The sequence below is a fragment of the Cnephaeus nilssonii genome, assembly GCF_951640355.1.
Source record: "Cnephaeus nilssonii genome assembly, chromosome: 4".
Taxonomy (NCBI): domain Eukaryota; kingdom Metazoa; phylum Chordata; class Mammalia; order Chiroptera; family Vespertilionidae; genus Cnephaeus; species Cnephaeus nilssonii.
In genome coordinates this window covers 79,344,421-79,370,435 of record NC_137075.1, presented here as the reverse complement: position 1 = coordinate 79,370,435, position 26,015 = coordinate 79,344,421, and the positions used below count along the sequence as shown (strand labels likewise).

General features: G+C 37.6%; 1 protein-coding gene across 4 annotated transcripts in view; it reads right to left on the bottom strand.

Annotated features, from left to right (window-relative positions):
• SYNE2 (spectrin repeat containing nuclear envelope protein 2) overlaps positions 1-26,015 on the bottom strand; it is a 306,555-nt gene that overhangs the window by 199,137 nt on the left and 81,403 nt on the right. For all 4 annotated transcript variants that reach the window (XM_079769558.1, XM_079769560.1, XM_079769561.1 and 1 more), the window contains 12 exons: positions 25,687-25,883; positions 22,682-22,782; positions 19,187-19,288; positions 15,809-15,946; positions 9,563-9,727; positions 8,849-8,961; positions 7,546-7,708; positions 6,049-6,127; positions 5,077-5,264; positions 3,052-3,216; positions 2,061-2,210; positions 41-214 (listed from right to left, as the gene is read on the bottom strand). In XM_079769558.1, the coding sequence (XP_079625684.1) occupies positions 41-214; positions 2,061-2,210; positions 3,052-3,216; positions 5,077-5,264; positions 6,049-6,127; positions 7,546-7,708; positions 8,849-8,961; positions 9,563-9,727; positions 15,809-15,946; positions 19,187-19,288; positions 22,682-22,782; positions 25,687-25,883 (1,735 nt within the window). The remainder of the gene's footprint in view (positions 1-40; positions 215-2,060; positions 2,211-3,051; positions 3,217-5,076; positions 5,265-6,048; positions 6,128-7,545; positions 7,709-8,848; positions 8,962-9,562; positions 9,728-15,808; positions 15,947-19,186; positions 19,289-22,681; positions 22,783-25,686; positions 25,884-26,015) is intronic.

Here is a 26,015-nt window from a genome sequence, read left to right as displayed (position 1 = left end):
AACCATGAAAGCTGTCCTTTTAATGCTTTTACCCTCATACCTGCAAAGATTCTTCCATTGAAGTATCTACATCATCTTTATGTCTCAGAAGATCCAAAACAGATTTGGTTTCTGCCTCCCAGGTTTCTACTTCTCCAATGAGTTTTTCGACCTCTTCAGCCACTTTTAGTTGCCCTGTGAATTCTTCATTTTCTTTTTCATGTTCTTCCCCAGCCTACAACATTCAAAATTATCATTTAAAAAATGACAATGTTTACATCATAAAATAATTTTCAATTTTAAAAAGTTATCTCTTTTTTCCCCCCAAAGGGTGCTAATTCAGCATATATTAATGACTTAAGACTTAGTTTTGGACAATAATAACATTTTATGATAGTACATATCACTTTAAATATTTAAAGGTTTACTCACATATATTTTCTTTTTTAATTTTTTACTTACTGGTTTGAGAGAGAAAGAGAGGAAGAGAGAGAGAGGGGGGGGAGAGAGAGAGAGAGAGAGAGAGAGAGAGAGAGAGAGAGAGAGAGAGAGAGAGAGAAAGAAGGGAGAGAGAGAAACTTCAATTTGTTGTTTCACTTATTTATGCATCCATTGGTTTATTATTGTAAGTGCCCTGACCGGAGATTGAACCCACAACCTTTGCATATCAGAATGATGCTCTGAGCAACTGAGCTACCCGGCCAGGGCCACATATATTTTCCTAATGATAAAATAATTCCTATCAGCTAATTACTATGGTCTCCGTTTTACATATAAGAAGATAAAAATCTTAGAAAATTAGGGTACTGATTCTATAAAACAATTTCTAAACGTTGTATACAATTTAATTAAATACAGTTGTTAGTAACAGTAGTTTCAAAACATCCTCAAGAAGAGACAGAATCAAATTTCAACAAAATTAAGCTTTTTCCATGAATAATCTCTCAATATCCTATGGGTTGATGTTACTAGCTTTACATGACATATTCATTCTTAAAGTTGTTCTTTTTACCAGATCATATTTTAAATGTATTAGAAGAATATACTATTTTATATTCTTCTATTCTAAAAGCATCTTGCACAAGCCAAAACCGGTTTGGCTCAGTGGATAAAAGCATCTTGCACAAATTCAGATCTTTCAAGATTTTATCTGATTAGTCTTAGAAGCAGTCCATCATGGCCATTGGCTAAAGCCAGTTCAATATTACATTCTTAAGTAAAACTGTGTAAGTCATTCTGAAGAAGGCACATTTCCAAAACCACAGGTATGATACCTGAGTATGATTTTTGTTTTTTGTTCCTTTATAGATAAGATATCCTTATCTATAAGCATCCTCTTAATTACCCAACAAAGCAACAAACAAAGACTACAGTTCTCCCCATTTTACGGAAAGGAAGCAAACACAGGCTGGAGGCTAGCTTAGAGCTGGACAATGTCTAAGCACCAGTCAGAAGTAAAGGGAGAAAATACCAGCTCCCTGTCCACACTGAGCAGTCTGACTGCTCTGGCGTGTCTGGGAAGCTCCTCCTCCTGAGTGAGACACACAGCACTGACTCTGAAGAATACTTCATGAAAGGAACCACTTAAGCATTTTACTGGAACGTGATTACATTTTAAATGTTATCGAATAATCATACCACTGTTTCAACAATATGGGTTTTTCCAAAGAAAAACAGTGCAGTTAAATTATTTCTGTATACAAATGTTATAAAGCAGTGGTTCTCAACCTTTCTAATGCCGCAACCCTTTAATACAGTTCCTCATGTTGTGGTGACCCCTAACCATAAAATTATTTTCGTTGCTACTTCATAACTGTAATTTTGCTACTGTTAAGGAATCGTATTGTAAATAACTGTATTTTCCGATGGTCTTAGGCTCCAACCGCTAGCAGGGTCGCCTAAGACCATCGGAAAACACAGATATTTACATTACGAGTCATTAACAGTAGCAAAAGTACAGTTATGAAGTAGCAACGAAAATAATTTTATGGTTGGGGGTCACCACAACATGAGGAACTGTATTAAAGGGTCGCGGCATTAGAAAGGTTGAGAACCACTGCTATAAAGTATGACTACTTCACCTTTATACTCTGATCGTGATTTTCAGGAAGTTCTAATGGAGTATCTGTTGAAGAGTCAACCATTGGTTTTTCTTCTTTAGATGGCTGCATATTTTCAGAATTATCATGAACGGGCTGTTCCTGCTTTTTTATAAGTGGCAGTTTCATTTCCTATAAGAAATTAATGTCATAAAACTTAATGCTCATATTTTTATGCTAAGGTATATTATTACCAATAATAAATGGACATAATATATTCAATATATTTTAAAATAGGAGCATTTCCTATAAAACACCTCAGTCTCAAATTGTTAAGAATAAGAAAAAGAATAATTTAATAATTTAAACTCAAAAATTATGTAAGGCTTGCTTTTATTAAGCGCTTTACCAAATACAAAGATAAATAAAGCTCAGTGTATGTTCTCAGAAGTTTGAAATCTAGTAGGCAAAAAACTTAACATTATTCTTTAATGGTAAAAGAAATTTACTAGAGAGTTGGATATGTTCACACAAAAACTCGTACATGAATGTTCACAGCAACATTATTCATAATAGTCAAAAGGGTGGAAAGAAGCCAAATCAACCAATCGATGAATAAATAAAATGTGGTCTCGCCATACCACATAGACTATTATTATTGGTCAATAAAAAGGAATAAAGAACTAATATATGCTACAACATGGATGAACCTTGAAAACATTACACTAAAAAAGAAAAGAAACAAAAGACTATATATTATATGATCCCACTTAATGTGAAATATCCAAAATAGGCTAATCTATGCAGACATAACGTGATATCTCGCTTGCCTAAGGCTGAGGGTGGGAGGAAGTGGAGAGTGACTGCTAATAGGTACAGAGTTTCTTTATGAGGTGATGAAATTGTTCTGATTATGCTGATGGCTGCACAGCTCTGACTATACTAAAAACCACGATTATACACAGGAATGGGTTGTATGGTATGTGACTTTTATCTCAATGAAGCTGTTACCAAAAAAAGCCCAAAAACTTACGAGCTGAGTTTTTGTAACAAACTTTCTCCATCTTTTATTCAGCCTTCTCAGTTCTTTAGAAATCGATGATCCAAATTCATCATTGCTGACTTGAATTAAGAAATTTCCCACTTCGTTTAAAGTGGTGTGTTCAAGATTCCACTGGGATAGTGTCTCAGAAGGAACCTACATAAACATAAGCAACATGATATTTTAACGGCAGAATATTAGTCTTTCTATGATCTGTAAACAGATCTTTTCCCAGGTTGACTGCAAGCAAACGTGAGGATTCTGCAGAGATTCTGACCCTCCCTTTAGCGGATGCTCCCGTCCGTCCTGATCTAGCTCCTCATCCCTGAGCGCTAACCGGCAGGCAGCAGCTGGATGACACCACTCCTGGTCCTGGACTCTTAGGAAGCATCTGATCGTCCACCTTTCTAAGTGGCTGATGAGCTCAGAGCAAAGGTTCTCAAACTTTTTCAGGTGTGGCACTGTAATGTCTCAGTAGTATTTTCATGGACTCAGAAAAAAACATCTAAAAGCTCTCATTTTTAAGTAGTCAGGTCCAAAAAACTTAGTAGTAACTTGCACAGTGTAACAGACAAGTTTTGTTGTATCTCCCTCAAAATTTAAATTACCTTTAAATTTAAAAATTTCCTTTTAATTTAAAGAGTTCTCTTTGGCAGCTCAGGGCACCTTAGCACAGAGTTTGGGAACTGCAAGACTTAACCCTTTGCACTCGTTTGCTTTTTTCTAGATTCCTGCTACCGATGCTAACCGTGTAGAGTCACACTCGACATCTGAGTGCAAAAGGTTAAAGTGTTATTTTTCTCAGAGTTATGGGAATTTTAATAAAAGAACTTTAAAAAAACAACTGTTGAAAGGCAAAGATATGCTTTTCTAATCTCATTATAGGTGGCAGGGAGAAGTAATGCCTCATTAACCCCCTCAAATACTCTCTTTGTGCTCACACACACAAATTTTCCTTCATGTAAACAGCCTCTTTTCTGTTGAGTAATTTTAGTTTCTACCTAAAAATGTTTAGTCTGAGAGGCTAGCTATATCCATTTGCAACAGAGGAAAACAAATACTACTTCAGAGAAGAATCATAAAACTAATTATTACATCAATAGCAAATGAAACAATAATTAATTACACTAAAATTTCTTCCACACCTCTCCACAGAAGTCTAAGGTATTTTGATTTCCCTCCTCTAGAAACTCAGAAAGGTTTTAGAGCTCAAAAGAATTGAATGGAAGGGCTAAAGGAATTGAGCAAAACAGAAAACGGAAAAAAAAACTCATGGACATGGACAACAGTGTGGTGTTTGCTAGGGGGAAGTGGAGGAGAGTATGGGGGGAATAAATGGTGATGAACATAGACTTGACTTGGGGTGGTGAACACACAGTACAGTGTACAGACGATGTGTTGTGGACTTGTGCACCTGAAACCTGTTTAATTTGGAGAACCAGTGACACCCCAATACATTTAGTAAAAAGGAAATAAAAAGTATTGAATTGAAAAATTAAATTTTCAGTCATTAAACAAATATTTATTTGTGCCTTCTATTTGCCAAACCCTGTACTACATATGTATTTGAATAGTACCGGTATGTTCTTATTTTTCATGTGTTCTATTTGCACACTATTTTGTTTCAAGTGAAAAATTAAACTTTTTAAAGCATCAATTTATTTTAAATATGTCTATATGTGATCCACTACTCTAAGTCTTTTATTTTCTTTAAAAAGAAAAAATAGTAGTAATCAATCTTCCAAAAGCTATACTGTGTATGTAACCTATACATCAATAAAGCTGTGTGTGTGTGTGTGTGTGTGTGTGTGTGTGTGTGTGTGTGTAAAACCTATAATGAGGAGAAAACGTCTTTGGCAGTTTCATTAGGAAGAAACTGAACTCTTTCCGAACCTTGGAGAATTTTCCAACAGTTGTGCTTATTCTTCCCTGGCATCTAGTTTTTGGACTGAAAAGGAGGGTCTCCAAACAAAACAACGAAGTACAATTGAGCAGATGCCGTCAGACTGCAAATACCTCTGTAATTTGTTCCTTCTTTGTCTCCTCAAAACAAGCCTTTAGGAAGCGGAGCTTCTCCGTGTACGTAGTCCAGCATGCCAGAACCTTCTGCAGAGTGGACCTCACATTATCTATGCTTTTTCGGCACATAGAAATATTATGTTCCATCATCGTATATTGTTCACTAACATTCTGATATTCTCCACCTATAATGTTAACAAAACAAAAAGTTATTTTAGAGAACAGTTTTTTATTAAGAAAACACTGTGAAGAAAAATATTTGCATATTTACAGTGGCAAAATAAATATGTACTCTGACAATATTAAAAGTAAATGCAAGAATTTTCCAAAGAAAACATGCATGTAAAACATTAAGGTAGCCCTGGCCAGGTGACTCCGTTGGAGTGTCATCCCTTACACCAAAAGGTTTCAGGTTCGATTCCCAGTCAGGACACATACTCAGATTATGGGTTCCTAGGTCAGGGACATGCACAAGAGGCAACTGATCAATGTTTCTCTCTCACATAGGTGTTTCTCTCTCTCCCTTCCTCTCTATCTAAAACTCAATTAATAAAAAAATAAAACATCTACATATATAAAAGCCTAAGCGACCGGCCGATTGGCCAACAGTTTGACTGGCTGACCAGTAGCTATGACATGCACTGATCACCAGGGGGCAGACGCTCAACGCAGGAGCTGCTGAGCTGCGGTGACTTGGCAGCTGCGGTTCTTGGGTGACGCATCCGGGACCAGAGGAGGAGGAGCCCGATTCTGGGGTGTGTCATCCAAGAACCACCCTCTCGCAATCCGGGACCCCTCAGGGGATGTTGGAGAGCCAGTTTCACCTGATCCCCATAGGCCAGGCCGAGGGACCCCACCAATGCACGAATCCGTGCACCGGGCCTCTAGTTAAGGTATAAAGAAAGTTAAAGAGATAGAAATGCTATTTTTAAGTGACTATTCCATCAAAAAGTAACTGTATAACTTTACCCAAATTCTTATGAATTTCTTCACATTTCTGAAAAGAAGATTCAAGTTGAGCTAGGAAGTCTTTTTCTTCAATAAATTTCTAGGAGAATGAAGATGGAAAAAAACATATTGACAGTTTACACTTTTTTAAATGTGCAAAGAAATCCAGACATAAACATATAAACATTCATGAAACACTTAGGCACCAAAATTTCTTTAAGGCTTTAAACTACATATTTGGGTAGAAAAAGAAGAAGAGCAGTTCATGAAGAGAGAAAGTTAAGGTCTAGGAACCGTAGTATGGGTATGAACATTATGAGGGTATGAAACCTAAAAAGTTTATCTTAATGTGGTAATATGGTTCCACAATGGTTTCTTCTGATGGGAAAAGGCATGTGAAGTATTTACAGCAATCTCAAAACCTTCTATCTGACATATTTACTAATACTGCATAATCTGTATCAGTTTCTCTTATTTCATGTATTTTTTTTAATATTGAATAATTTTATTAGATAAATTTACAGTATGTTATAAAAAGATACAATCCATCATGCAGAAACATTTGAAAATTACAATTAACTAAATTATTATGTGTCCTATACAAGCAAAGTATGCTATGGAAAAATGCAATTAATTAATAATTGATATTTTTGTATACTTATCATATATTGATTGTATGATTACTTAAATGGGAAAATAATCAAAGAAATAAAATATTCAAAGTCTAGTCTAATTTAGAACGCTACTTTCTATTTGAGAATGTACAGTGTTTAAATCATATTTGTAAATATATCTCTCTTCATGTTTTTCAGTTTTTGTAATTAAAATTTACAATCTTGGATTATTCTTTTTGCTCCTCATTCTAAAAAGAGGGAAACAGCAAGTATGATGACAAGGACTAACTGTAGAAATGACATTCCTAGGATGCTTTAGTTGTAATTTACTAATGACCACACTTATATTTAAGTCGCTTGCTATATTTTTTCCTATAAATTTCAAGAGCTAAGCCCTCTCCCTACAAAAAGCCTCAATGCAAAATGTGCTGTTTTTCCCACCCTTAAAACTGAAAGGCTAAATTGAGAAATTGAGAAAAATAAAAAAGAAAGAACTAAAAAAAACAACAAAAAACAAACCTGACAAGCTAAGATTAAAATGTTCTAAGAAAAAAATTAATTTATGGACAAAACCATTTATCTGGGTGGGGAAAAAGATGTCCAGTTAAGTGAAAATAGAAATTTTTAATGGAAATAACATTGAAACTTTCTCTATTATGTTAACAGGTTAACTCAATCTCCCCTGTTGTAGTAAATAATACTGTTTTTCTTTCTTACTCTTTCCTGATGTCTGTTATTGAACTACCTGTAATTCTTTTCTCCAGGCAACATTTAAGCTAATGGAAGTTACCAAAAAACCCATCTGGAAACCTGAAAAGATAAAGGGAAATTGTGCCAAAGAAAAATGCCAACCCAGCACCCAGATACGGAGAACAGTTTCTAAGACATGAGATAAACGGCTTACATGCCAGTCTTCCAGCAGCAATTCCACCGAGTCTCTGCTCCCATACTTGATGTTCCAAGCCTTCAATTTTGACTTCACTTCATCTAGCAAACCAAGGACTGAGCACTTATAGTAATGAAATTCTAGAAGTGGAATGAATTTTTTCCCCGAAATATTGTTGATTCTGAAAAATAGTGCCGGTTTTAGAATTTAACTTAGTATTATGGGCCAAATGTCAGATATGTGGCATTTTAAAAACATTGGGGCTCTATCTTTTTTCTTTTAAACACATGGTACTCAGATGTATCCTCAAATCTTTTTTAAACAAAGGAAAACAAACATTGTGGCTAGATATATAGTAATTATTTCTAAGGTGAAAACATGTAACGGAACATTTTCTCAAGAAATTATAACCCTGTTGAGAAATTCTATAATAAAACGTCAATATCCAGAATATTTTACTAAATTTGCAAACTTCTGCATAACTTAATGCAACTACTATAACTTCAACATTGACATATTAAAAACAGCTTTCATTAGTAAGGTAAATACCTTCTTATTATCATTCTAAGTCTTAGAATGTCTTAATTTATAAGCAACCTCTTGGAACCTAAGAGGTTGCTTATGAATAATGAGAAAAGAGCCCGGCCCATGGCTCAGTGGCTGGGCATGGACCTATGAACCAGGAGGTCCCGGTTCGATTTCAATTCCCGGTCAGGGCACATGCCCAGGTTGTGGGCTCGATCCCAGTGTGGGGCGTGCAGGAGGCAGTCAATCAATGATTCTCTCTCATCATTGATGTTTCTCTCTCTCTCTCTCTCTCTCTCTCTCTCTCTCTCTCTCTCTCTCTTCCTCTCTGAAAGCAATTTTAAAATTAATTAATTAAAAATAAATAATAATGAGAAAAGAGAAGGTGATAGGGACCACCATCAATTAAATAATCTTTATATTTGTAGTATCCGATGGACCTCCTCTTATTTCACTCCGTAGCCTTGTGAGGCAGGAACACGGTGACCAACATTAACCTATATTTACAAATGAGCACGCATGCTCAGAAAGACAGAGGAACTTGGCCAAAACCAAGATACAGAGCTCAGTTTCTGACTGCAAGCCCAGAACTTTTCTACCACCACATCCTACCATCCAATAGAAAGAGAATGTATGTTAGCCTGATAGTGTGTTACTATTACATCAAACAGCAAGGTACTGTTATCAAGATTTAAAGAATACTTGTCAGAAATTATCTAAACATCTTTTCTGGTCCCTATTGCACAATTTAGTGCTCAAACAAGGATGGTTTCAGCAGCTGTGAGGTGTTACAAACCGTCTTTTCATTTCCTCCAATTTGTAAGCTGGTACCAACGGCAACTGTTTTTCGTCTCTATTTTCAAATGCCAGGAGAGTTTTTGAGTGACAGTCACATTTATCCATCAGATTCTGCAAAGACATTTAGCATGATAGGAACTAGGTTTATTGTCAAACATTGTAATTGAGGGCTCGTTCATCTCATTTGCTCTCTGCATGCATTTTATCTTTTTTTTTTTAATTATGTGTTTTCTTTTTTTTATACTAAGATTTTCTGAATAAATATTTTCAGAAAATGTCTTAAACTAGATCAGTTTTACAGAGAAGCAGACTGTTGTTTCTTTGGTAAAAGCATTATTAAAATCTTTTGTTTTCGGGTGTATTTTCCATCCCTTACTGCAATGCTATGAATTTCATCTACCAAAGTCTTCATGACTTCTTAGTGAGAACCCAACCTCCCACATTTTAAACCAGTTTCCCCTCCTTTTCTGTCGGACTTGCAGAAGGTTTAGAACTCACTGGTTCTATGTTATTGTCTCCACCTTAAACTAGCACAACGTTCATGAAGAACATGAAGGAACCTTTCAGGCCCCGTATCTCCTTGAGGGACTAATTCTAAACTACCCTAAAATATCCACTCTATTTCCTTCCCTTCTTGCCAGGACAAAGTCTCTCTCAAGAGCAGTCTTAACAAAGTATAGATTTTTCAATGTTTCTTTTTTTCTTTTCCAACCTTGAATAAAGCCATTTTCTCTTCCATTAGCGCTATGGCTTCATAGTAATCATGGGACGTGGGCAAGTCAGCATCTGTAAGCCCCTCTACCTCCCGGAGCCAAGCTTCGATTTGGTGGAGGGGAGAAGGCAAGTCATCATTCAGCTTTGTTTTCCACACGTTAATCTGAAGAGAAAAAAAAAAAAGAGGGGGGGGGAACATGTTCTTCAGCAGACATTCTTCTAGTTCATCTCTTCACACATATTATGTTTAATTCTTTAAAGTTTCTCTGACCCATTAGTTAAGGAAATCTTTATCAATGGATAAACTTCTTAGTTCTAAAGATCACTGCTGATCAAGGAGATAATTTAACAGCTGCAGGAGAAGAGGGCACAAGAATAAAAGCAAATGTTTTGATAAATCCATAATCAGTTGTTAGAGGGAAATTAGAAATACTTAAAGCACCTCTCAAGCATGGGTAGATTCAAATGTAGTATGCCCTGTGTTCTCTGACATTACAACTACACCTCGCAAACAGATTTATAGATTACATTTTCCTCATGTGCCCTAATTGTATATTCACATCAAATATCTCCATACATCTCCTGAATATCTGTCCTTCATTGAAACCCCCCACGATGCAGGCGACCTTCTTCCTCGGCCTTCCCACCAGTCCCTACGTGCACACAAGTCACACAGCTGCCAACTACAGATTTCCCCAAACACTGACTGCACTCCCAGCTCTCGCTGTTTCTTGCTGCCCCTTCCTCCTACTAAGTACCATGGAAACTCACATCCTCACTCATTCACACATTCACTCAATCATTCATTCATTCTTTCACTGAACAAACAGGAATAATCTATTGTGTAAGCATTGGGGAAAAAGATACAGAAGACTTCTGAAGTGGACAGGGGACATGTGATCACACACCACAGAGTACTGGCTAGACACAACTTAGATAACGCACAGGGCACAGGGTAAATATACTCAAAAATGAAAGTAAGAAACAGACTAATACATAACATCAACTTACACAACTTAAAAACAGATGGACACAAAAACACAACACGCATTTTGCGAAAACATAAAATAAAAAGATACACACTAAGGACCTCACAGTGCTGACCTAAGGAGAAAGGAGGGGATTGGTGTAAAAGGAAGTAACACACAATTAAACAAGTGAATAAAAACAAGAGCTGGGCCTGGCGCAGACCCAACTGCCATGAAGAGGCAGTAAGTTTAATACAATCTTCTACATCTGAGGGTCAACCAGATGAATAAAAGTTACAGTTCTTGCCTGGACCTCATAGCGGGAGAAGCAGATAAATACACAGTTGCAGGAAAACGTGGTCAGCAATATAATACAGCCAGGCAGACGTGCCAGGGCAAACCTGGGAAGAACACAAACTCAACACCAATGACCAGAATTCTTAAGTACAATAAATATTCAGCTCCGAAGCCACCACCTTTCTTTTTTTCTCTTTTTTTATCGATTAAGTTATTACATATGTGTCCTCATCCCCCCCATTAGCCCCCGCCATCCCCCCCCAGTCATGCCCTCACTCCCCTGTTGTCTGTGTCCATTGTTTAGGCCTATATGCATGCATACAAGTCCTTTGGTTGATCTCTCCCCCTTACTCCCACCCTCTCCTACCTTCCCTCTGAGGTTTGACGGTCTGATTGATGCTTCTCTGTCTCTGGATCTGTTTTTGTTCATCAGTTTGTGTTGTTCATTATATTCCATAAATGAGTGAGATAATGTGATATTTATCTTTCTCTGACTGGCTTATTTTACTTAGCATAATGCTCTCCAGTTCCATCCATGCTGTTGCAAATGGTAAGAACTCCTTTTTTACCACAGTGTAGTATTCCATTGTGCAGATGTACCACAGTTTTTTAATCCCCTCATCTACAGATGGGCACTTAGGCTGTTTCCAAATTTTAGCTATGGTGAATTGTGCTGCTATGAACATAGGGTGCATATATCCTTTCTAACTGGCCACTACCTTTCTTGATGAACCTATTGAGAATGTGATTTTTTAATCTGAATTCATATGGTTCTTTTATGGTGTTTTTGGAATTCTCATTTCAAAGACACCCCTATGAAGATCAAGCACAAATCAAAATTTGTTTCACTCAAATGATTTCCTCTAGTGAAAGTATGTTTTCATTCTGTCTTTTCTCTTTCCATTATATTTCTACTAAATGAAATGCCACTATTCGTACAGTTAAATTGTTTTTACAGAGAGAAAAGAATAAGCAATGTTTGAATTTTACATGGGTTATTTGATTCATCATTCCTTCAAAAACATTTACTGGGTACCTACTATATGCAAGGCAAATATAAAAAAACAAAAAACACTTAATCAACTACCCAAGAATAAAGATGTAAAAAATTAGGACAAAGCTAGGCTCCTTTAAGGCAGTCAAATGGAACTATTCATAAAATAGTATTAAATATTACCGTTTTTGCATTTTGTTCTGCATTTTTCATCATTACTGAGGTATAATTGACAAATAAAATTGTAAGATATTGAAAGTGTACACTGTGGTAATTTGATATATATTGTGAAATGTTTCCCACCCTCTACATAATTAACACACCCATCGCTTCACATATTTATCTTTTTTTGTGTGTGTGACCACTTAAATTCTACTCTCTTAGCAAATTTCAATGATATAGCACAGTGTTATCCACTATAATCACCATGTTTTACGTTAGACCCTCAGACCTTATTCACCTTTTAGCTGAAAGTTTGTACTTTTTTCCAACCTCTCCCTATTTCCCCACCTCCCCGTCCCCGGCAATCACTTTTCTCATCTGTTTCTGAGTTTGACATTGTGTTTAGATTCCACATATAAGTAATACCAGGCAGTACTTTGTTTTGCTTTAATTGTCTTGCAAGTTTATTTTCTCAAAGGGCGTATGGCAAAAGACAAGTCTATAATCTTAAATCACTAATGGTATATCACTAAGCCTCCAGTTAGAAAAACAATGAAAAAAGTTCCATTATGACAAGTTTTTAATATAAAGCAAATTAGATGTATTTTTATTATATCTGAATTTTTTGTGCATTTGCCAAAAAAATAAAGTAGAAAACTGATATATGACTGAGTTAAAGAGAGGCTACAAGTAATACCTCTAAGTCAGCTGTTATTCTTTTCACAATGAAAAGAGAGCTGCATGTTTTGGAATGAAACCCCATGTGTGCTTTCTGACTCAGGGCTGCCCTCCAGGAAGTAGTCAGGAGAGGAAAGATGTTTACCTTTCAACCCACTCCTTTCTCACTTAACATAGATAACATGGCTCCGCCCTTTCTGTCTCCCTGTTGGGAATTTTGCATTTGGCTGGAAATTTCTATAAGATCTTGTCAGGTCAAAATAACATAACGTTGCTATTCCTCATAGCGGGCTTAAAATGAAACCAGTTACTAGGAAGCTTTGAGATATGTGTTCTCAAACAACTGAACCAGAAACTATCTACACGGTATTTTCTTTGATACACCTGATGACATTAAAATTAATACGCCTCATTTTCCCACACCAAGAAAATGAGCTTCATTCTACCAAAGGGATGGATCTTCCTCGTACTATTAATTCGCAGCATCCAACCTTGCAAAATAGTTCCTTCTATGGTTTTTTCTCATTATTTTGGGCAATTTTTCCAAATCATATTCAGAAAATCAGGCCAGGTCTCTGTGGCCTGGGACAGCCTGAACTGTACAGACAGTATGTCTGGTTTGCCGAGGATTTGGAACAGAGAGCCCCTGCCCTTCACAGGGCTCACCGTCACAGCTAGGGATCAACGAGCACAGCCACTGGTGGGAAGATTTCTGGAGCTGCGCTACCTCTCCGAACGTAGGTGCTCTGACAGGGCGGCTTTTTTAAGCCACTGGGATACTATCTGACACTCTTCATAAATGGTGTGAACAATGTACTCTAAAACAGGCTGCCACTGCTGATGGCCAAGAGCCTTGAGCAGGGATCCGTAAACTTTTCCAGGGCCCAAGAGCATTTTTGACTTGCAGGTCATGCTATCTGTGTTACAACTCTGTAGATTCACTAAAAATCATTTAATTATCCATTTAAACTGAGTGAGTTCTATGGTACGTAAATTATACCGTAATAAAGATATCAAAAAAAGAAAAGAAAAAGAGAATGAAGGCCACATAAAGATATTTAGACATCAAAGGAAAGTAAGAACATGCCACCCACAGGCCTGCATTATAAGTTAAAGGAAGTTTTTCAGACTGAAGGAAAATAAGTTCAGATGGAACTCAAATCTCTAGGAAGAAATGAAGAACACTGTAAATTGTAAATATCTAGATAAATATAAAAGACTAATTTTACCTCTTACTTTCTTTAACATATGACTGTTTTGAGCAAAAATATATAACATGGTCTTGGGAACTTTAAAACGCATGTCTGTATCATGTATACATATTTATATACAAAGCAACTATAGTATAAAATATGAGAGATAAATTAATCAATTTAATTGCAAGTTGCTATGTTTTAAGTTATACAATAACTTAGAAGTTATTTAAATAGACTGTAAAATTTTAGAATGTATATTGTAATACCACTAAAAATATAATAGAAAGATATAGAGCCAAAAAGCCAATAAACAAATTAAAATGGAATTCTAAAAATATTAACAATCTAAAATGAGACAGGAAGAAAAAGAATAGAAATACAAAAAAGAGAGGAAATAAACACACACAAAAAGAAAAAAATGGTTACCTACATTGAACCATATCAATAATTACATGACTAAACATTTCCATTAAAAGGCAGAGATTGTCAGAGTGAATAGAAAGCAAGATCCAGCTATATATTGCCTATATGAGATGCAATCTATATACATAAAAGCCAAGTGACTGGAACAGCCAAATGACTAAAATGACACTGCAGTGGCCAACTGGCCCAATGGGGGCCCTGATCACTCACCCAACTTCCTGTGACCCCTCCCCCTGGCCGGCCTGGCCCCCAATCGCCGTCCCCATCCTGATCAGGGGTGGGGCTGGCCAGCCAACCTCCCACAGCCCCTCCCCACTGCCAGCCCAGCCCCGATCAGCCCCCATTGGGGTGGGCCCGCTGGACCCCACCCATGCACGAATTCATGTACCAGGCCTCTCGTTTAAATATAAAGACTCAAATAGGCTGAAAGTCAATGAAACAATCAGCAAGAGAAGACTGGAATGATTGTACTGATATTAGATTACGTAGACATCAAGAAAAACAAAACTGCCAGAGATAAAAAGGAATATCTCAATGGTAAAAATGTCAATTCATCAGGAAGATGTAACAATCATAAATGTACACACCTGATGACAAAGTGTAAAATATATGAAGCAAAATTTAACAGAATTAAAGGAAGGATTCAACTGATAGAACTGGACAAAATATCAGTCAAGACCAGATAATTTAAACACTATCAATCACCTTAATTTATATTTATCGAACACTATATCCAATAACTTACAAAATACATGTTCATTTCTAGTGCAAATAATATGTGCACCAATATACGCCATATCCTGGGCCATAATACAGACTGAAATCACACAGAAATATTCAGCCACACATACACACATTCATCCTTACACATTCTCTCTGGGTTTGTCCCAACCCCCTTTGAGCTTCTATTGATAGTGACACATGACACTGGTCCATCGTAGAGAGGAAGCTGCAAGTGAATCAGAATATGGCTAATCTACTGAGGCAAGCCAAGAATTGATGGCAAACGTAAGAACTTGATAAGCATGCAATTTTTTTCTAAGTAAAATACTATAAATTCCTATTTAAATATCACCCACTACCCAAATGAGACCATGGAGAAAATATTAAGAGCATTCTCCCAACTTTCTGCTGAAGCATCTATCCTGTATTTAATAGAATTCCTCATGGAAATCTAAAGTTCTCTTCCAACAAAGTTGCCCAATGAAAATGTTCTTCTAATTAACATAACACTAGAGGCCCAGTTGCACGAATTCGTGCACCAGTGGCGTCTGGCTGGCCTGCCCCAATCTGGGCCCATCAGGCCAGGCTGGCCCGGGGGAGGGGTCATGAGCAATTGGCCAGCTGGACCCGCCCCTGATCGGAGTTGGGGGGCCTAATGGGGTTGGGACAGGCTGGGGGGAGGGGCCGTGGGCGGTTGGCAGGCGGGCCCCACCCTCTGGTCAAACTCCCAGTTGAACTCCTGGTCGAACTCCTGGTCAAGGGGACAATTTGCATATTAGCCTTTTATTATATAGGATAGCAACCTGGTAGTTGAGGCCATCCCAGGCTTTTCTCAACTGTAACTGATCTTCATTCAGCTCATCCAGATTCCCTTTCATCGACAGGATGTCCAAAACGGGTTTTTTTCCTTCACTGAAGGACTCCAAAAAGGACAGCAGACTCTACAATTAGAAGAATATTTTAAACACTGAAATGTTTAAGTCCGTTTACAAAATGTCAACTGTAATTGAAAGGGCCATAGCTATAGGTTATATTTAAGTTTTTACTTAGATAAGGTAAAATTCCCTCCATTCAGAATCCTCTCGCTGATCCAGTTTCTTTCTTCAGTACCCCCAGAGAAGGCAGGTGCCGTCCTAGTGACCTAGGTCACAGACTGGTCTCACATCAGTGCTGTTGGATTTGTACTAGAACGGAGAAGCAAGGACCCTCAGTTCTAGAGGAGAAGTCAGGCTGGCACATGGAAAATGTGAGTTTGTTTGTCCTTCCCAAATATGTGTTCACAACAAAATAACAACGAGAGAAAGTGAGAATTATATGACAGCAGTCACCATGTATAAGTGGTTTTTGAGCCCTGGTTGGTGTAGCTCAGTTGGGTGAGCATCATCCCATGCACCAAGAGGTCACTGGTTCCACTCCTGGTCAGGACACATGCCTAGGTTGCAGGCTGTTTCCAGTAGGGGGCATGCAAGAAGCAGCCAAATGACGTTTCTCTCTCATCAATGTTTTCCTCTCTCTCTACCTCTCCCTTTCTCTCTCTCTCTAAAATCAATAAAAACATATCTTTAAATGGTTTTTGAGGAGTCTATGATTAACTAAGCTTGAGCCAATTCTTCTCAAGACATTTTATACAGACCTTAGAAAATACTTTGTCTCTGATCTCAAAATGTTAATAAATAAAACTTTTCTTGGTTCGTATTTGTGTGAAATGCTGGTGTGCAAGAGTCATCAATTCCATAGAATTTAATTTAACACATTATCCATCATTATTGGTAGCATTTTTAATTCAATTTTACGAGCAAACTGAAGGATAAATATTTTAATTCTTTCTGATAATTATTAACTTCATAAAGCCTTCTAGTTAAAAAACCTGAATTGGTGGCACATTACTAAATCAAAAACATATGTGAGAGCAAGGCACTTCAATGGGCGCTGAGCATCTTGTCAATGAAAAACGTAGCAGGCCAGAGGCAAGAAGCACAAGTTGAGATGGAAGGAAAGTGAGAATATCTGATCCCTTCCTTCCCCGATGGCTCCAAACCACAAAGGATGGTGTGGTGGGCAAGCCACACAATCCACTGAATGTTACTGTGGGAAAGGCTGGATTCATCCAACTTCCTCACTAACAGAGAGGGAAATGGAGGCCCAGAGGTGCCAAGGGCTGTGTAGGGACATGAGAGCATCTCCACCTCATTCAGGATGGAGAATCAGGGAGGACAGAGTTACATGGACAGTGGATTCTAAGAAACAGGACTGCGGACCCTTGACTTTGGCTCCAGTTAGCAATTCTGGGATGGTCCCATTCCCAATTTCCTGATTTTTCTTTCATTCAATACTCACTCTGAAAATTATGGTCTACTCTAGACCAGGAATCATAAAACTTCTACTGTAGAGGCAAGACAGTAAATATCTTGGGCTTTATGGACTAATGGTCTCAGTAGCTACTATTCTACTCTGGGGTTGCAGTGTGACAGCAGCCACAGACAATCCTTTAATGGGGCATGGCGATATTCCAATAACACTGTATTTACAGAAACAGGCGGTGGGGTCCACAGACCACAGTTTGCCCATCTCTGCTCTAAAACAAGCATGTCAAACTCAAAGGCTAACACAGGCCAAATAAACAAAGTTTATGTAGGCCGCAAAACAACAAAAGCTTCAATTTTCATAAAAATGTAGATTTATTTTGATAGACATGCTGAATACAAAGGGCTGAAATAAATGAGTAATCATTAACATAAAATAATATAACATTTTAATAAAAATTAATATTTTTCTTGAACATTAACTTACCAGACACTGAATAACTGCACAAATTAATAAGCGTAACGCAAATAAACCTATTTTTCTTGTTCTCTGAAAGCGAAATATTTCCTGTTGTGCACACCTAACAAGTCAGTTCAAGACTAATGACATGGCAATCAGCTGCTAAAATATTTGCTGCTAGTATTAGTGGAGAGGAATGGTGCGCCTGCGCGTAAGGCACGTAAGGGAAATGAATGCAACACTATTATAGTAATCAGTCATTAGCGAACATTGTAGTTCATTATTAATAACTAGTGTCACATTGAAAGGAAATTAATTAGAAGAAATATTTTAATAATGGTATTCGCGTCTTGCTAATGAAAAGAAAATAGGATTCTACCGAGTCTCCTATCTACCTACTCCAGGACTTCTGTGAGAATCAAATGAGATGAGACACAGGAAAACACTTCACAAACATTTGGTTAAACTGGAAAATGTTTGCATCTGGTTATAAAGCAAGTCGGGTTCCTGGACTGAAGAAACTCCAAGGAGGCTAGTCGCTAGGAAGAGGAAGCCGGGCGTGGCTACGTGACATCATTACCCGGTGGCCAAAGCCATAGCCATAGCCACCGTTTCTGGGCTGGGCTGGCTGGGGGCCTCATTTTGCGCCTTAGGGTCTTAACAGCGTTGGCTGCGATTTGGTGGGGTACTGCTCCAGGGTGGTGGCGGGGCCTGTGTCCCACTTGGAGGAAGCCGAGTGTTGGTTTGTCGGTACCAGGTTCGCGGTGCCATTTATTTTTAAATGGCCAGTGCACATCAGGGCAGCTCCTGCGTTGAGCATCTGCCCCCTGGTGGTCAGTGCATGTTATAGCTACCAGTCGGACGGACAGACACTTAGCCTTTTATATATATATAGATTATGTATAACAGGATATTGTAAAAATTAAGTTACGAAATTTTTATTAAAACATTTCTTACATAGCATTATATTGGCTGGGCCGCAAAAATATTCGTTGTGGGCCGCATTCCGCCCTCAGGCAGCGAGTTTGACATGCTTGCTCTAAAACCCTGCTACTCAAAGTGCTCTTAGAACCACCAACAGCAGCAGCAGCAGCTGGACCTGGGAACTCCTTGGAAATGCAAATCTCAGGCCGGGCCCAAGATCTACTAAATTTGAATCTGCATTTTAACAAGATCCCTCAGGTGATTAATATGCACATTAAAATGTGCAAGTCTTAGAATTCAGTCTTAAAAGTTGTTAACTTAATATTTAAGTAATTAATTCTGAAAGGCTTTTTCTGAAAACATCCCACTCTTCCATCAGTGTAAATTGCAAATCAATTACCTTTTAAAGCCATACTTGGCATTAGTCATAGTCCTACCTCCTGATGAAAATGAAATGAGTTAATCAATTTTTTAAAAAAAGAAGTCATACTTACTTCATACTTTTTACAGTAGGTCTCATTTTCTGAGTCCTTTAGCATCTTCTGTAGTTTTTTCTCTTGTTGAGTTAACCAGACCATAACATCTTTCATCGTCCCCTGAAATTCACACATGCATGCATTTAAAACTCTATCCTAAATACACTTGATTTTTTTTTAACAATAAAATTAACAACTTCAAATATTAGTGAAACAATGTAATCATTACACACCAGTGACTCATTGTGCCAAAGAGCAGTTTTGCTTGTTAACATAACACCTTACATTTTAAAAGGGATTGAGACTAGCATCTGAAGACAATATGCTAAAAAAACAACAACGCAGGGCAAGCAAGCCCAATTTTTTTTTTTTTTTTTTTTTTTGCTTATCCATTTCCATTGTTCTTCGAGTTTAGAGAACATTATTCTAAGTTACTTACTTAAAGCAGGCATTTCAGAATACTGGCTTCCAATTGAGGGGAACCAAAGTTTTCCCACCCAAAAATGTGCCTTATGGCATACTGATTTTAAGCTGGTTATTAGGGAACAAGATTCCCAAAGAACCTTTGACTGCCCCCTGACTTGCCTAATGGAATACAGATAGGAAAAAAAAAAAATTGTTTAAAGGAAGGAAGCACGGCCTTCGTGTTTAAAGGAGGAAAGGGAAGACCAGATAGAAACATGCCAGCACGGTCTGAGTGCCAGTCAATCACACCTGAAAGTGACGGCGGCCAGGACAGGCACTGCCACTGCAAGGACGTGAAACCTAAATATTTAAACTTTGAAACAAAGGAGCACTCGTTCTCTCTCACGCCCTGGGCTCCTGACTGGTGTTGCCGAGAAATGTGCTCTCCTGCGCCCACATGAGACACTCCACTAATGGACTAATGGGCTTTAATTAGCGTGAAGGTGAACCATGCGTGGCTGCACCACGGAGTGGACTCTCTGGACAAGGGCCGTGCTTTTGGCTTTATGGGAACCCCAGCTGCACTGGCTTAAAGGGCATGGGACTTTGGAAGCCGAGAAACATAACTGCAAACAAATAAAGCCTTTTCCCACATCTCATCTCCCGTGTGAATCTCAGAAAATTCCTTTTCTGAAGCCATCACAAGAACCTCGCTCCCACGAACGACAGGGGGGTGGCGGGGAGGGTCGATTCTCTGGTAACAATAATATAATGTAGCCGACAGGAAAAATCTAGCAGAGCCTGTTTGCTAGACTCCACTCTGGATCCCATTGTGCCTGGGTGGCCCAGCAAGAATTTATTTACCACATGTTTGCTCTTTTACATCAACCCATAAATTGCCTTCAAAATCCCAGACCCCTGCCTCCCTCTCCTTTGTCCAGAATGACAAATAAACTCAACTGTCCAGTGCAGCTTTGGGTCTCATATTCTTATGGCACCCCCGCATGTACATCAGTAATACGTTTTGGACATTTTCTCCTGTTAATCTGTCGCAGGCTACTTGAGCATTAGCCCAGCCAGAAGAAATTAGAAGGTGGGAGGAAAAGTATTTTTTGTGCCCCGACACAATACATCTAAATATGGGTTAATTCCAAGATGCCCACATCCATCAAACACACTGACATCAAAAATACCTTGAATATTTTAAAGATCCTAAAAATAACACTACCAAAGGACTTGGTTTTGCTGTCCTAAGGAAGTGAGAAACAATTATTTTTCCTTAGATTCTTGTTTAGCTGGTAAACTTGTCTACTTTGGAAGCAAATTTTACTATAAGAGGGATAAAGCAAAAGAAGTTACATCTTATTTCCATTCTCCTTTAACCTTCATTTGTTTGTGTTTCCTATTAAGAGTATTTTCTATATAAAGTAAAAAAAAAAAAAAAAAGAGCATTTTCTGTATATTTTTGCATCAAGTTTCATGGGTGATTGAAGTTTTAATTTTATTTTTAATATGAAAATTAATTAGAAAAGGATAGCTTCTCAGCAGGCCAGAAATAAGTGAACTGTATTATAAACCCGAGTCTCAGCTTGAGTCTCTCTTCCAGAATCAGCAACAAGCCGGCTTCGTGCCTCAACATGACAGTTGGAAAAACATAGGCCTAAATTTGTCAAATAAAATGCAATAATATGACTACTTGTAAATGACTTGTACACTACTGAGAAAGTTTTTAAAATGATAAAATAATATTCAAACGTATTTACTAAGTTCACAGCACTCATTTTATCTTCACAGAAGCAGAATAAGAGTATATTTTCAGCTTAGTGATTTTTATGAAATTTCACCACAACATTTTGTTTAAAAAGTAAAAGAAAAAAAGTGAATAATTAAATGGCAATCTAACTGTAATTCAACACTATCTCAACAAGCAAGGATTAAGAGAATTCAATGCTTCCATTTTTATGAATTATATAATTCCATTTATATGAAAATAAAAAACAGGTAAAATAGAAATATGGCCCTGCTCAGTCCTTAAAATATTGGCCAACAGACCGAAGGGTTGCGGGTTCTATCCCAGTCAAGGGCATTTACATATGTTGGAGGCAACCAATCAATGTTTCTCTCTCATGTTGATGTTTCTCCCCACTCCCCTTTCCTCTCTTGAGAAATCAATGAAAAAAATATCCTCGGGTGAGGATTAAAAAAAGAATAAAAAGAAATATGGTAAAATTAGACTATGGTGAGGGTTGCACAACTATGTCAATAAACTAAAAGTCACTGATTTATAAATTTTACATGGTTTAATTTTATGATATGTAAATTGTATCTCAATAAAACTGTTAAAAATTACAATAGACAAAAATTTGATAGTGCCAGAATTTTTTAAAAGCCTGCTAACTTAATATGTACTATATAGTGCCTATCTAAAGCTGTTTTAGGCAATTCATCACCGTTAAATAAATTACTACTTTTAACTAAAAAAAAAACAAAAAAAAAAACAAAGAACAGGTAAGAGCATTTGAGATCTTACTTCCTGATATATGTCGTCAGTTTGGCTCAAATAAACTCTTTTTATTTTTTCCACCACCATTTATCCGTTCTATGTCCTCTTCCACCCCACCCATACCCTCCACCCCCAAAATCACCACACTGCTGTCCATGTCCATGAGTTCTCTCTTTTTTTTCTTTTTTGCTCAATCCCTCTACCCGACCCTAGAGGTATTGAGGGATTGAGATCATACCTCAGATCTGTCTTCCTGCTCTGTCTATGAGTCTGTCTCTATTTAGCTTGATAGTTCAGTTTGTTCATTCAATTCCATATATGAGTGGAAAAAAACAAAAAACTGGAAACTCATCTAATGTGAAAGAAATTGGAATATTGGTTGCCTGGGGTGCGGACTACAGACAGGAAAGAGACACAATGGAACATTCTGGGTAACAGAAATGTGTTACATTATGATTGGAGTATGGTTTACATAGGTATATAGATTTGTCAAAACTCAAAACTGTACATTTAAGTTCTACATGCAAATTTTACCTCAATTTTAAAATTAAACCATTAGTAGGGTATGACAAAAAGGAGCTTGATTCGTACTTATAAAGACATACCTGAGCTTTATCTGCAGTCCCAGGTGCATCCTTTGAATACTGGAGAAACTGCGCCACATAGGTCATGATTGACTTTTCATCAGGATCGACAACATCCACATCTGCAAGATATGCCACACTGTCACTTAGCTATAGATGTCGTTTACCGTTGTTAATACTCAAGAACAGTCTATGCCATCAACAGCCTTGAAATGAACCAAAGTAGTCAACCAGCCATGTCATCTCTGGCCACTCGCCCTTGCTACGAGACAGCAGTGGCTAAGCACTTAGGTCTAGAGCCAAACAGAGCTCAGCTGACTCCTGGCAGTAGTGCATGCACCGCCTCGATTACTACGATGCATGTTGTAGGGATGAGAGCGTAAGTGGTGAGGGAGGGTGGAAAGGAGAAAAGAAAGCCTTCCACTTCCCAGAGACACAGTACAGAAACTCCACCGGGAGTGCAGAGACATAAAGCAACTGGAATCCTTTCCTGACACACTGGTCTCAGCATGTATTCAGTAAACTTGCCCAAAAGTACATATTGTATGAAAGACGTGTTGAAAACATCCACAAGAGCCTGGCTGGTGCGGCTCACTGACTGAGCATTGACCCATGAATCAGGAGCTCGCAGTTCGATTCCCGGTCAGGGCACATGCCCGGGTTGCAGGCTCGATCCTCAATAGGGAATGTGAAGGATGCAGCTGATCAATGATTCTCTCTAATCATTGATGCTTCTATCCCTCACTCCCTCTCCCTTCCACTCTCTATAATCAATAAAGACATATTTTTTAAAAAGACATCCACAAGTTATTATTCATTCATTCATGGAATAAATATATTCACTGAGAGCCTTCTATGGGCCAAGTTTTGTGCTTCATTGACAAAGTCCATGATGAAATAAATTTAGAAAATGCTGAATTAAACGAAGTTTATAAAAATACTATAAATTCCTTAACTGTAGAACTTTTCCAGACATATAATAAATTAGATCACAAAATCACAAAAAAAGGGATTACAATATGTCAAACAAAATATACACATAATTTTGGGATGTTCCCAAAACAAACCAATGAAAATTATTGAAAAGAAAATCTCCTGTTTATTAATTCATGTAAATTTAATTCAAAAAATATTTATAGAGATCCAACAAATGCAAGTCACAAAGAGGGACTACTGTTCAGCTTAAGGGCCTTATGTTTCATCCCTTTAATCATCCATCAAGCAGATGATACCAATTGAGTATATCTAGATGTCTTAAGAAATCTTCCCCTCAAGGAGCTTGTGGTTGTGAGTACTACACACTATGCATAGACCCAACAAGTGCTCTAAGCCGGCTAAAGGAGAAAGTAAATCTAATTTATACACAAATAATAAAATTCAAGGCAGTAGGCACATAAAGGTATCAATAACACTGGGAGTGGGGTTTCATAAAAAGGAAGAATCCCTAAGAGTTGAGTTATTCTATCTTTTAATGAAAAAAATGTAAGTATAATAAAGAGATACATAAAATAATGATACTGGCTTAACTAGGATTTTTTTAAAACTTCTCATTGTATGAAGCTATGCATAATGATTAAACACTTTAACAAAATTATGTCAAAGGAAATTCCCTTATCCAAATATGATACTTAAAATGAATTATGGGCAATCATTAATAGAGTGGAAATTTGCTTTTATTATATAATCTATCCATTGGTTGCCTAGCTATTTTAATAGCAAAGTATTTTATACTAATAATATAGATTTGGAGAATCAAAGTACATGACTTTGGATATTGAACACACAATACAATATACAGATGATGTATTATAGAATTGTATACCTGAAACCAATATAATTTTATTAACCAACTAGAGGCCTGGTGCACAGTGGGGTCCCTCAGCCTATAGACTGCGAGAGGGTACAGGCCAGGCCGAAGGACCCCACCAATGCATAATCAGGGCCAGGGAGGGGCCGTGGGAGGACTCCAGGGCGTGTCCAGCCCGTCTTGCCCAGTCCCAACATCAAACTAACTTACCAGTTGGAGCGTCTGCCCCCTGGTGGTCAGTGTGTGTCATAGCGACTGGTCAGACACTTAGCATATTAGGCTTTTATTATATAGGATGTCACCCCAGGAAATTCAATAAAATTTTTTAAATATGCAAGAAACATTAAAAAATACAGTAATAAGAAATAGGGAATAGAACAAAGTATGGAAAAAATTTAAGGATAATGAAAAGCCAAAAAGGAAAGAGAAAAGACAAAGAAAGGGGAAAAAAGGAAGCAAAGAAAGGAAATGAGAAGAAAAGTTAACATAAGAAGAATTAATAACAAGCAACATGGGACCAGACTAATGACAAACCTGATAAAAAGAAGAATGGAATCATTGTCACCTAATTTAACTCCTGAAAACAAATGCAGTCCAAACAGGCCAAGTGCCCATAAGAATGAGCACAAATGGCACCCTGATCTTGGTTTCTAATACCATTCTCCAGTAAAAGGAGTCAGGGCTCATTGGAGAAATGGCCCCAGGACTTTGCCAAAAAGTGAGGACATGCCCCAGAACAAACAAGCAAATGCCACACTGATGGAGATTTGTCCACTGAAAGAGCTCCCACTGGCCAAAACTTTGAGCTTTATAAAAATTTTTTTTTTTAATTTGAGCAATAAAGTGGTATTGAATACAACCCAAAAATATCCATGAGTCCATGTTGACATAAAAAAGGGTTGTATAAGTAAATGGAGAACAGACACACCTCCTGTGCAGGAGAATTCCAAATAACTCAAGTAGGTAACCTGCCCTCAAGGAAGGTGAACATAACTGTCCTAAGTGTGAGCTGCATGGACTCTTTCCCTATAAAGAGTACAGTACGAAAGAGAGGAAGCAAAGAGTAACTGAGGTTAACTAATTGGTAGAAATTCTTAATTTCATGGAATTTAACAAAGAGTTTAAGATAATGCTGTTCTGTTTGCTTATATATGGGTATTAGCATTTTCAAATCAACGTCACACTGGACATGGTTTTAAAAAGAAAGAAGCGTCTTTACCTTCTGGTTCCAACAATTGGGGGATTTTTAATTCTCGTTCTGCAATTCTGAAGGCCTCTCTCAGATTGTCTTTGTTGGATCTCTGCTTCACACTCTTCATGTCAATGAGGTCTGGTCGCAAGGCATGAATGACAGCCAAAAAAGCCATCCCATTTCTCCAGCTTGACTTAAAATCTGTCACACTGACAGACTCAGACCTATCACAAAAGGACAAAAAACATGACATATACTATTGAAAAGAATATGTCAAAGCACCCCTCTCTCTTCAACAGTAATTAAAACAAATTTGAGTGACTCAAATAAATCATAAATCATCCTGGGAAAATATT